General features: G+C 44.2%; 1 protein-coding gene across 6 annotated transcripts in view; it reads right to left on the bottom strand.

The window, feature by feature from the left end:
- The window catches only part of ZBTB40 (zinc finger and BTB domain containing 40), an 80,452-nt gene that overhangs the window by 21,514 nt on the left and 45,932 nt on the right, over window positions 1-13,006 (bottom strand). For all 6 annotated transcript variants that reach the window (XM_027521041.1, XM_027521027.1, XM_027521035.1 and 3 more), the window contains 4 exons: window positions 7,632-7,821; window positions 6,878-7,035; window positions 2,682-2,874; window positions 239-375 (listed from right to left, as the gene is read on the bottom strand). In XM_027521041.1, the coding sequence (XP_027376842.1) occupies window positions 239-375; window positions 2,682-2,874; window positions 6,878-7,035; window positions 7,632-7,821 (678 nt within the window). The remainder of the gene's footprint in view (window positions 1-238; window positions 376-2,681; window positions 2,875-6,877; window positions 7,036-7,631; window positions 7,822-13,006) is intronic.

Raw genomic sequence — 13,006 nt, forward strand, 5'->3', positions numbered from 1 at the left:
TTCCTTCTTTGGAAAGCCCTTCCTCACATCATTGCAGACATTACAACTACCCTACTTGTCACTCTGCCTTAGCAATGGAATCGCCTTCTATTTCTCCTTCTCTGCTGACTTCCTAGCCTATCATTTCTCAACATGGCTGTGGTGCTTATATAGAATATATATTAAACAAAAAAAAAATATATATGTTCATCTTTTCCCTTCTGTCTCATTATGCCCACCCTTCCTCCTTCTCTCTTACCTCTTTTTCTCCAGGGACTATACTCTTCACGTGTGGGATCATTCTTAGTAACACCTGGTTGTCTGTGAAAATCTCAGAGAGGTTCTCATGATACCGTCTCAACAGTTCAATCCCATAATCATCAGGGTTTGCTTGGGCTGTAAGGATATTAGCAAAACAACAACGTTTGATGCGACAAAGCCTCCTTAAGGGCTTCTTCCAGGTGACGTGAGGGGAGTTACAAATGCGGGTGGGGAGCAGATCGGTGTGGGAGCCTGGCCTCCTCTGGAGCACAACTGCAGCTCCTGGCATGGGGCCTCACACACATGTGCTCACGTCTCCTCTGGGCTACACTTAATCACTCACTGCTGCAGGGCCACGAAACCCACCAGCACTTTGAAAGTTAGCGCCCAGTGGGAGAAGCTAGTGATTGCTCAACAGGGGGGTAATTAGAAGGCTGCACTTGTAAGAGATTCAGATGTACAGATTCAAGGGATATTATCCATCAAGCCCGAGGTAAAGCATCCACGTGGTGATCCCAAGTACAGGCAGGCACGAGTCGCGAGTGCAGTAGCGAAGCTGACCCATCCTTCTGTTTAGATGCCCTCGGAGCCAATCTGTTAGCGGCTCTCTTTCAAGAGGTCATATTTATTTGAAAGCAAAGAAAAATCAAAACTATCAGGCATTCCCTTTAGCTCTGCAGATATTTAAAAATTTAGTCTCCTCTCTGGCCCAGTAACTCCACTTCTGGGAATCTAGCCTTAAGAAATGATCTGAAGGCAAAAAAAAAAAAAAATCTGCGTACACAGATTTCTGCCACTACGTATACCTATGGCTGGCCCGTGTTGGCAAAACCAGGACAACGCTGGGAAGCAATTACCCTCCAATTAAAGACAGATACTTGCCACTAAGAAGCTTGAGATGACGACGATGAAGAAGATAACTAACATTTACTGAGTGCCTATCCTGTGTATAGTGAAGCCTATGGTTTTTCCAATAGCCATGTACGGGTGTGAGAACTGGACCATAAAGAAGGTGGAGCGCTGATGAACTGACGTGTTCAGACTGTGGTGTTGGAGAAGACTCTTGAGAGTCCTTTGGAAAGCAAGGAGATCCAATCAGTCAACCTTAAAGGAAATCAACCCTGAATACTCTTTGGAAGGACTGATGCTGAAGCTGAAGCTCCAATACTTTGGCCACCTGATAGCAAACAGCTAACTCATTGGAAAAGACCCTGACGCTGGCAGAAGGAGAAGAGGGCAACAGAGGATGAGATGGTTGGATGGCATCACCGACTCGATGGACATGAACTTGGGCAAACTCCGGGACATGGTGAGGGACAGGGAAGCCTGGCAAGCTGCAGTCCACGGGGTTGCAAAGAGTCTGACACGACTTGGCGACTAGACAAGGACAAAATCTGTGCTGAGCTCTGTGCTCAGTGTTTACATCCTATCGCATAGTGGCCATGAAAACGAAGGAGCAGGTACCATTCTTACCCCTGTCTCATGGAGGAAAGAATGAGGTTCAGAAGGGTTACGTCACTTACTCAGGGTCACACAGCTACCAAAGAAGGCAGGATGCAAACCCTGGGAATCTTGATAGACTTCACTGATAGGTTACACGTGCCCCCGGATACGGGCACAAGTAAAACAGCCTATGTATCCTGATGGTGGAAACTATACAGCCTTAAAAAAACAAATCCAGAACTCTAGGGAGTGTTCTGAAATCTGGAGAATGTTTAGGTTACACTGTTAAGTGGGGGAAATGATAAAATGTAGTAGAGTATCTCAACACTGTAAAACTAATGTGACAGAATGTGCTAACACTGACATAACCAAGTGGGATTTGAGGTTCTTTCCTTCTTTATTTTTTGAACAGTTCAGGTTTGTAGAAGGATATGTTATTTCTATCAGCTAGTAAAAATGTTGTCTCACTTCCCAAATACCTTTTTCTGAAACCCACCTCAGTTTCAAATGCTCTGGGATGGGGTGGGTGGGGGGAGTGGGGTGGGAGTGGGATTGGCTAGAGCTGGGTTGTTTTTCTAAGGGATGTGATGTGGACCCATTAACCCAAACTGGCTGGACACGAGGGGTGGTCCACTCTGGGCACTGCTGGAAGCAGACGGCACTCCAGTGGGCGTGAGGGCATCAGGAAGTGAGTTCCTGCTGCTCATGTTTGTGAGCCCCTCTGCTCCACAGGCGTTCAGCCCCAGGAAAGCTGTACTTTCGTAAACCCTGAACCAGGGGCACATCACAGGGGAGTTTAATGGAGGAGAAATTCTCGGATTTCCAATCCTAACTCCAGAAACGCTGAGAATCACTGATGGGAGACAGCAAGTTTCTCTTTCACAATGGCCTTTCCTAACACTGTCTTATCTCCCCAGTGAGAAGCCAGATGGGGAGTTTTTAGTTATCACTTTCTGTAACAGTGATCCCAGTCCAGAGAGTCAATAATTAACTTATACCTGTGGTGCTCGGCAAAGCGGCTAATTTCTGCAAATTCTCCAGCAGAAGGCCCAAGTCTGGGAACGTCATCTTCACAGCCTGCAGCAGTTTTACCAGACTCTCAGCACTCAGGGTCTTCTCTTCAGACATCCTGTGCAACAACTTTTCTATCGTCTCCTTGGGCGTGCTGCCCTCACAGCAATTCAGAATCACCTGCAGTGGCGAGCAATCAACCCGACACCAGTTACTGGCAATTCTGAGAGTATCTGACACACCACTGGAAAGCCCAGCAAGACTGCATTACCAACTGCCCCGTCTCCAAGTCTTTTCCTGCTCATCTCTAGAGCTAGCTGTCACAGTCTCTTCCTTATTCTGTTTCAATAAAATCCAAAGCATTCTCCAAACAAACAGTTCTATGAAAATCTTTCTCTTTCAACTTCAGGTCTGTGCATATTCTTTACCTCACTGCATTTTGCGAAAATATTCTTACGCTAGGCCTATGTGACAGAGCGAGCAGTTTACATCAAAGCTTTAGATTGAGTCTGTTCAGACACTAAGATTGAGAAATCGACCAGCAATTAATAAATACGGTTACAGTGTTTTCCCATTTTATCCAAAAAGTGGCCAGAAGTTGCGAGTTCAGGGCAACGCTATTATTTTCCTTCCTTTATTGATACAGCAATTTGAATATCCAGATACTCCGTTTGTCTGTGGTCTCCAAAACAACCAGATTCAAAGTGCACTTTCAGATTATTTTCCCTGTGCGTTCCTCATTACCCCTCTCCTCCCCAGTGGCCACAGATACCAGTTCCAGCTGTCAGCCCACAGTTCTACCCACTGGTTCTTCCCTGGCATGCTAGAGGGTTCTCTGAGTCAACAGGGCACAGGACTCCAAAGGTTGAAAAGTCAAATCCCTGACAGTTAGTTACTTTATAGCTATTTTCCTATTATAGTAGAACTAATTCTTCATGGGCTGCAACTCACTCTATATAACTTGGTTCTTGTGGATAACTCTGGGGATTATTTCAGTACATGTAGTCTATAGGTTCACAGTAACTGAATCCTGAGGCTTCCCTTGGGAAAAAGCCAGCTCTCAGGGGAAAGAGTTAGGCAGATCAGTCATTGTTGCATGTCAGAGGATGCCACTCTCAAATTACTCCCATTTAAAAAATAATAAAATCAGGTATAAAACCAAATTGGTTTTATATATGTAAAAGGAGTATTATATCTATTAAAGGCATGTATATATATTAATAAATTAAGTTGTCATATTTCTTGTCCATACAGAACACAGTCATTCTCTTTCCTTAAAGTATGTATATTTCCTTAAAATATGCATGTCTCATACATATCAGATTTCTATCAACTAAATGAGACATAATTTAAAATAAGGACTTATACCTAAAAGCTATTCTGATTTCCACGTTACCTCTCAGATCCTAAGCGATAACCTGATCCAAAATGAAGCAGGTGGATACTGTTAAGAGTGAGAAGGAACTGCTAAGCCAGACAGGCCTAGTTTGAAACCAAGTTCTAAAATGTATGGCCTCTGTGACCTTGGGCAAGTTATTTAAGTCTTTAAACCTTAATCTCCTCATCTGCAAAGGAAAATAACAATACCAACTCTTGCACAGTTGTTATGCGGATTCTCTAAAATGAAGTTCCCATTTGTAGAGCTAAGCCTAACTCCTAGGACAAGTGATTGCTAGTAAATGACACTGGTTACCAATATTAATAGGAACCAAGATGCACAGGGGTTAAGACATGTGCTTTGTTCACTTATTCATTAAAAGATCTTTTTTTTAAAAATGTGGACCATTTTTAAAGTCTTTATTGAATTTGCTACAATCTTGTTTCTGTTTTATGCTTTGGTTTCTTGGCCACGGGGCATGTAGGATCTTAGCTCCCCAAGCAGGTATCGAACCAGCACCCCTTCACTGGAAGGTGAAATGCTAACCCCTGGACCACCAGGGAAGTCCCAGATGTGCTGTGTTCAGAAGTCTGGGTTCCAGTGCTGGCCCAGGCAACCGTGCCTTTGGGTGCACTGCTCACACTTCTAAAGCTTCTGTTTCTCCATCTTTAAATTAGGGTAATAGAGGAAATGGCAACCCACTCCAGTTCTCTCGCCTGGAAAATCCTACGGGTGGAGGAGCCTGGTAGGCTATAGTCCATGGGGTCGCAAAGAGTCGGACACAACTGAGCAACTTCACTTTCACTTTTTTCCCCCCATAAAGTTACTACAAGGGTAGAATTTAGTAAGGCTTAAAAGGTCCTCAGCACACTGCTTGGCACACAGAAAGCAATAAATAAGTGGCAGCTATAGTAATTACTATTTCTGTATCTGTTTCCAATCCTGAAGTAAAGAAATGCCTATTTACCACTTCTTACAGCACCCAAGGTATGTTTACAGACTGTGGTACTTGTGATTAGCATCATGCCAGAGGAGAGAAAGTTCCAAAGGCCCGAGACGGCACGCTCCAGATGGTATGAAAACACCGTGCCTATGCGCTCGACATCCCTCTCTGCACTCCTGCCTTATTATGCTCCTCCAATTTTCGTGAGAAAGAGTAGCTTAATGAAGCTCTGGTGGAACCCCAGTCCTAAGAAGTGCTTTTGTGATTTACAACTAATTTAAGTTCTTCTGCTTCAGCCCTTTCTGTCAAGCAAACCGAAAGTGACAGAGGAAAATGACGGTGGGGTCTGCCGGGCTGCGGGGAACGAGGCTGAGTCTGGGCTCTTCCTATAAGGGCTATTTCACCAAGATAATGAAGCAGTTCAGAGGACACATTCAATCTAGCTAATAAGGAAAAGGTCTGAATGAGTAACTGAATGAAATCACTAAACAAGGACGGGGTACCTCTAGAGCTAGAAGCAGCTCACTTAAACTGAATGCCTAAAATTACACTTAATCTCAAGTCTAAGGAGAAAATAGGGGTTTAATCTTATCCTGTGAGTATATCATCTTTCTCAAGAAGTTCAAAGGAGTTAAATTTTTAAAAATATAATTTTAAAAATACAATTTTGAGATGAAAAGTTTTCCCATTTTATATGAAAAAAAATGGCAACGCAATATCATCAAGAATAAGAAAATCTAGGATCCATTCCCTCACTGTGAGTCCAATACTCAGCCATCACACCCATGGTTCGTAAACATTTTCTCTCCTGAACAGTTAAACCACTTCCCACAGTTTGATGGCACGAAAGTTCTATCTCCCTATTTCTTCCTTCCCAATATCAAAATATTTTTAGCACAAAGTTGAAATCGATAACACCAACAAATACAGTTATCTAGTTGGCTTGAGAAGTCATGCTAGCAGTTTTATGAGGACTTTAGCAGCTGGCTGGAGGGAGAGTAAATTGGTACAACCTTCCTGAAGGGCAATTTGGCAATATATATCAAACACTTGGAAAACTTGACACTCTCTCTTCCAAATTCTCACTTCTTAGAAATTCCTCTGAGAAAATAACCTGAGATGTATGCAAAGATCTATGTGCAAAATGATCCCTGCAGCATCATTTATGATAGCAAAATACTGGAATAAGCAAAAAATAAGAAAAGAATGCCCAACAGGAAAGCATTAAAGAATCATGGTACAGCCATTAGAACAGAATACAGCTACCATAATCCATACTGCAGGTATGGAAATACATGCACAATATATCCAATTAAAAAATAAACTCACAAAACTATGTGATACTCCCGTCCCAGGGTGATTTAGACGAGGAAAGTGGGAGCACAGGCTCCAAAATGTTAGCAGTGACGATCTCTGAGTGCCGAGATGCTGGGAGGTTTAGGTTTTTTCCTCTCTGCTTACTTTCCCAATTGTGACTTCTTTACTTTAGTACTTACTTACTTTATTAGGAAGTGACTACTTACTTTAGTGACTTCATCACTAAAGATGAACAGTGTTATCATTTCTGTAAAAAGTGTCATAATAATTAGAAATGCGCCTAAACACACACACATCTAACTTTTTTGGGGGCAAGAGTTACAGAGTCAGAATCTTACAGAGTCAGAGCAGGGAGAGCCATCCGTCTGTGCATCTAAGGATGCAGGGGATACAGGAGGCATGAAGTAAGAACCCGAGCTTCAAGGCGCTTTCCGTGTAGCATGTGAAGAAATACTGCAAGGGGAAAGGTGCTCTGTGCCACAAGAGAGGCTTAAAAATAAGTGTCACATGAGTTCAGGAGGGAGCAAGAGACACTGGACAGTTACCCTTTTCTCAGAGCCAGGCAGGAATTCCTCCTCCACTGTTTCCAGGAACTCCAAAATGGGTCTCAGCTGTGTTACACACCGGATCAGGTCCTCTTTGTGTTCCAGTAACAGAACAGACAAGGTCTTTCCCTCCTCTGTGCTCCCTGGGGGAGAAAGAGCTGGAGACGGACAAGAGAAGCTAGTCAATTTGAAGAAAATGACAGTGTGGTTTGTCAAGAGAGATCTAACAGAATAGTAAAGTGATTCTCAGCCTATTCTGAGCACCCGAACGCAGAATCTCTTTTTGGAGAGGAAAATACTTTATCATTCCGTTTAAACTCTTCTATGAAAGGGAAAGTGCTTCATTTATCTGTCGAAACACAAAGCAGTCGAGCCAGCAGAGGTTAGCGTCTGCGTGGCAAGGCCACCGCTTTGTGCCCAAACGAGAAAAAGCTCAGCCCTTACGTGCTGTCAGCAACCAGTCCACCCTGGGCACGCCAAACACTGATCTGGACGTGTGGCTTCTGAAGGGCAGAACACGGATGATATTCTGCAACTTCAAGGTGTCAGATTTAGCTAACTAGGGGGCAGAAATGAAGACTCAAATTCAGTTTGTATATGTTAACACGCAGCCTCTGGAACTATAGGTAGAAATTTATGTGCAAATCACTTAATAATAACTAAACCACTGAAAAAAATGGGATCACTCGAGCAAGCTTTGTAGCATCTTCCCAGAACAAAACGCAGTCACTCAGGTGGATGGGGTTTCTCCTACCTTTTGGCTGCACTGCTTCTACAGCCTCCAGCTTTCTGTCTGACAGTGCTGTCTTGACTGCAGGATTGGAATCCTGGTACAGCCGCAACAGGGACACAACGGTCTGAACACCCAGGCTCTCACTTCTTACTTTATCCAGGATTCTCTGAAATGCTGATTGTCCTTCACCCTCAAGGCATCCCATTATGGTCTGCGGAACACAAGTGCCCAGAAAGAGACGAGTCAGGGATCCCATGCTCCCTGGATTGGACAAGCAGGCCCTCAACAGTATGGTCCCTGCTGACATGACCTTTCTATGACACTTGATGGTATTATCGCTTCTGCAACACAATTCTCTGACTTCCTGATACGGAAGTGTTTTGGTAAGAACTTGCCTTTCTGAACTGAAGTGAAGTCTCTCAGTTGTGTCCGACTCTTTGCGACCCCGTGGACTGTAGCCTACCAGGTTCCTCTGTCCATGGGGTTTTCCAGGCAAGAATACTGAAGTGGGTTGCCATATCCTTCTCCAGAGGATCTTCCCAACCCAGGGATCGAACCCGGGTCTCCCTCATTGCAGGCAGACGCTTTACCGCCTGGGCCACCAGGGAAGTCCAAAGTCCAGTGCCTTTCTGGCCACTCTTTCTCTGCCTTCCTCGATGGCTCTTCTTTCAAATCGGTAACCAAAAGCAGTCCCTGAGACTGGTCTCAACTCTGTTTTTTCTCCCTTATACACTCTCCTTTTGAAAAGCTCTCACACACGTCGCTTTATGAAGACAGCCCTGAAAACCAGCATGCTCATCCTGAACTCTGTTTCAATCAAGAGTCACAGTGTCTGTGGGATGTACCTGATCCTCCAGGGGTCTCAGCACCACATGCCTAACACCCAACTCACCTCCATGACTGTTTAAACCTAGAGCACTAAAATGCCAACAACTCCAGGGGGAAGATAAACAATGTTAGCATTCAACTGAGTGTCTCATGCAGATGGGAGGAAGGCCAACTGGAAGGCAGAATTAATATTTCTATCTCAGCAGTAATGAAAAATCTGGTAATCAAAACTTAACTTCATGTGGATAGCATTATATATAATCTTTATATTCCTACTTGGCAAAACTACAACCTACCTCTGATGCTTTTTAGTATTGATACTACAAAAGAAAATAGTTTTCTAAGGAGAGTCTTTAGAGAACAAAAATCTAAGGTTTTCTAGACACACACACACTCACAGCAATATACACAACACAAAAGGATCTCATGAATATGTACACTGGCAAAGTTCACCCAGTTATTACATATTCTGACAGTAATTACATGTTTAAAATTATTGTTTAGAGAGACTTGATCTCCTTGCCTCCCAAATAAACAGGATTATAAATGAGTCAGACTCTGTGTTTCTTGAGTTTGCTCGAGCTTGTTTCCTGATCAGAAAGGACTGTATAAAGCTAACTTAAAAAAAAAAAAAAAAAGGTTCCTATGTTTTTCGGCCATCTCCAAAAGTAAACAGAGATAAAATACATAATCCACACTAAGCTTTTACTGGAATAAGTAACTTTCATGAACAAAAGATAAATCGTTTTGTCTCTATTTTAAAAATAATAAATAAGATAAAGATATCAGTTGAACGCCTAATTCTCTTTGGTCTCATTTATTCGGGCTTTCTGGCTTTCAGCAGTTGGCCTATAGTCTCCTTAGAATGCCTCTTCTTTGACAGCAGTAGGGACCTGCGGCAGGCAGCCTCTGAAACAGCTCCTAGCATGCCCGCCTCCAGGTTTTCACGCCCTTGGGCTGAGCCTCGTGACTCGCTTCTAAGAAAAAGAATAGGGGACAGGTAGCGGGCCGGCAAGTGTGAGGCTGAGTCACCGTGGCTGCCATCTCACCCCTGTGTGGACTCTCTCAGCGTCTTTGCTCTAGAGGATGCAAGCTGCCATGCTAGGAGGGGCCCAAGAGAGAGGCCCTCGTGGCAAGGAAGTCAGTCCCTGGCCAACAAACAGATGAGTGAGCTTAGGAAGAGACGTCCCCAGCTGAGCCTTGGCGTGTCTGCAGCCCAGGCTCACACCCTGAGTGCAGCTCCGTGAGGGACACTGAGCCAGGGACTCAGCTGAACTGTGCCTGGATTTCTGACCCCCAAAAACCGTGAGAGCATAGATGCCTGTTCTTTAAAGCTGCTAAAATTTAAGAGAAATCCGTTCAACGTAGGACCATGGGAATAGGTATCTCCTAAAGACCCATGATTGCTCATACCCTTAGTTTTAAACTTGCTTCTTCCTCTTTATTTTCCATTTCCTCCCTCCCTCCTTCCCTCCGACCGTCTTGTGCACTTAGTAGATAACAGTCTACAGCTATCTCATTGTATCCTAGGCCACTTTTCGTTCACCGAAGCTCTCCGGATATCCCAGGTCCGCCACTCTCAGTATCCAATTTGTCTGCATTATCATTTGAGCCGGTGGGGAGGGGAGCTTTCATCAACGGTGGGATCTGATGTGCTGCTCATTATCCTCACCGCCGTCTCCTCCTCTGCCGAACTGCTCAGCAGTGAAATTAAAACATTTGTTAACTTCATTGCTCAGCAGTGACACCAGGGTGGCCATCTGGGAAGAGAAGCGGGGCTGGGCTGATGAAAGGGCCAGGAGTGAGCAATCAGCTGCCGGGACGGCCCTGCGCCCTGCTCTTTCTTCCAGAACCTACTGCGGACCTGCATCAGAGCCAGCGCAGTTAACTGTTAGCTCCATCAGCGCCCTAGGCTGCCTGGGGCTCCACAGCGGAGTAAGCCCTTTTCTGGAAATAGGGAATCTGCCTAAACAGAAGGGTGTCACATATTGCAACAGGCTGGAACTCACTGATTGCTATCACGGAACAGAACTTTAGGGAAATGAACCAAAACAGACTTTTATTCTTCAACCAGACATTTAGAACCCCTTTGATTCTTAGAGTTAAAAGTACTTCAATAAATTCGTACCAATTCATGGTCACACAAATACTCAAAGTACTTTTATCCATGAGTGAAATATGGGTCAATATATTTCAAGACGGAACAGTTTTCTTTCCCTCTGTTGTCTGTGAAAAAAATGACTCCATCTTTCCTTTACACTCAGATCTTTTAATGGCATTTACTTATTTTCCCAACTGCCCGCCTACGGCCTTTGGACTTGTCTGGGTCACACCACGCTCTTGTTTGCTCATACCTTCCCTGAACGCTGAGGGCCAGACAAGGGTGACAACGAGACGGACCACGACAGCTCAGCGCCACCCCAGACGCTGTGCATACGTGCCGTCTACTTCACCCCCCACGCCAGACCCTGCAGGCGCTACCACGACCACCTAAAGGAGAGTCAGAGAGGCACAGTAACTGGCCCAAGGTTGCATGGCTGGTGAGCAGAATACCAGGATGAAACGCCGGCTCCTGGCGCCTCTTTTGCGAGGTTCATCTTCCAGACTTTGAGTGTAACCAAATCCATTTCACTGGATTTTACTGGACTTCTTAGAATCAACATCAGATGGAACACTGGTTAGCCTCCAGACAATCTATACCATTCCTCCTGGTCTCAATGATTAGTGCGGAGACCAGTATACAATAGGTGCTTAATAAATGTTTGTTCAACTGAATGAAATTCCCTTCCCATAAGACCACCAGCCCTTTGAGCTATAGCTGCATATCTTAGACTTGATAATTAGAAGAGACTTGAAAAACCAACTTGTTTATCTCTCATAGATCTGTAAAGTGAATCCTACCCCTTCACTTCTCAAGAAAGTTACCCTACTTTGTCAGTGAGCACAGCCCACAAAACACAGACCTGCACTTCTTAACAAACCCTTGAGGTCATGACACAGTTGAAAACATCAGGTTCACATAAGAGCCTTCAATGTTATTTGCCTTTGAAACAAAGGTGAAGGAAAAAAGGATGCTACCAGGCCTTTGGTTTGGGAAGTCTTTCTAGAACTTTAGGTGAAAAGTAGATCAAACAGCAAGGAAATCAATAGTGGAAAGAGATATCTCCTTATTCTAGTCAGACTCACTTTGCTATATACACAATGATTTAAAAAGCAGGGCCATGGCTAGGAATAAATTAAAAGTTTTAGCACAAAAGCTGAAAAAAAGTATAAGTTTCTGGTGGTTCCAGGTGGTAAAGAATCTGCCTGCCTTGCAGGAGACGGAGGTTTGATCCCTTGTTTGGGAAGATCCCCTGGAGAAGGAAATAGCTACCACTCCAGTATTCTTGCCTGGGAAATCCCATAGACAGAGGAGCCTGGGGGGCTACAGTCCCTGAGGTCGCAAAGCGTCAGACACAACTGAGCAACTAACACTTTCACACTTTTCTTTTACTCAGCTCAGCCAGAAAGCCCTTTAGGTCAGTACCTGCTTTTTCTAATGGGTCAGAGATACTACACTGAGATGAAGACAAGCGGAAGACACTGTTCCATCCCAACACCCCAGAGATTTCTCCGTAATCAGTTTTGGCTTTGGTTTCACACAATTCAAGCCGCCCAGCCTCTTCTCATGTTGCTGCAATCGCTGCTCAGGCATTGGCTTTGCCACCTTTCATCACTCATCTCAGGAAATAAAACAGTCAGGACACTGGCTCATGTGTCCTCCTTAACTCAATCCAGGCCAACTGCCTATCTCATATCCGTTTTTTAGGGGAAAAAAAAAGGAACCGACTAGTCCATCTCAATCAGAATATCACTATAAGCCTTAAGAGGCCTCAAAATTACACATCTAAGTGTAAATTATTTTTAACATTGAGCTATCTCTTTTTATATAATTTTATTAATTTATTTTTGGCTGTGTTGGCTCTTTGTTGCTGAGTGGGCTTTTCTCTAGTTGTGACGAGCAGGGGCCACTCTCCAGCTGTGGTGTGTGGGCTTTTCATTACAGTGACTTCTCTTGTGGAACATGGGCTCTAGGGTGCACAGGCTTCAGGAGTTGCAACTCCTGGGCTCTGGAGCACACACTACCGAGTGTGCGGCGTACAGGGTTACACGCTCTGCAGCATGTGGGATCTTCCCGGACCAAGGATCGAACCTGTGTCCCCCGAACTGGCAGGCGGATTCTTTACCACTGAGCCACCAGGGAAGCCCAAGCTAATTTTTTTTTTTTTTTTTAATGTGATGATGATTAACCAAAATCAACCACCACTACTACCAAAAACAGTCAAAGCTATCTGGGAGCTAGAAATGTATAAATAAAACAACACCACCAAACAAACTCCCCAAACAACCTTTAAAACTGTAGCTGAAATGTAGAGTGCCTATGTGCCAGGGTTTCTTTGCTGTCAAGACATTCTATAAGGATAGGGATCCAGCCTTATTTATGTTTTTTTTTTTTTTTTTTCCCCTAGCAACCAGCTCAATGCCTGGCACATACCAGTTGCTCAGTAAATATTTGCTGAATCAAGAGG

The sequence above is a fragment of the Bos indicus x Bos taurus genome, chromosome 2 (genome assembly GCF_003369695.1).
Source record: "Bos indicus x Bos taurus breed Angus x Brahman F1 hybrid chromosome 2, Bos_hybrid_MaternalHap_v2.0, whole genome shotgun sequence".
Taxonomy (NCBI): Eukaryota; Metazoa; Chordata; class Mammalia; order Artiodactyla; family Bovidae; genus Bos; species Bos indicus x Bos taurus.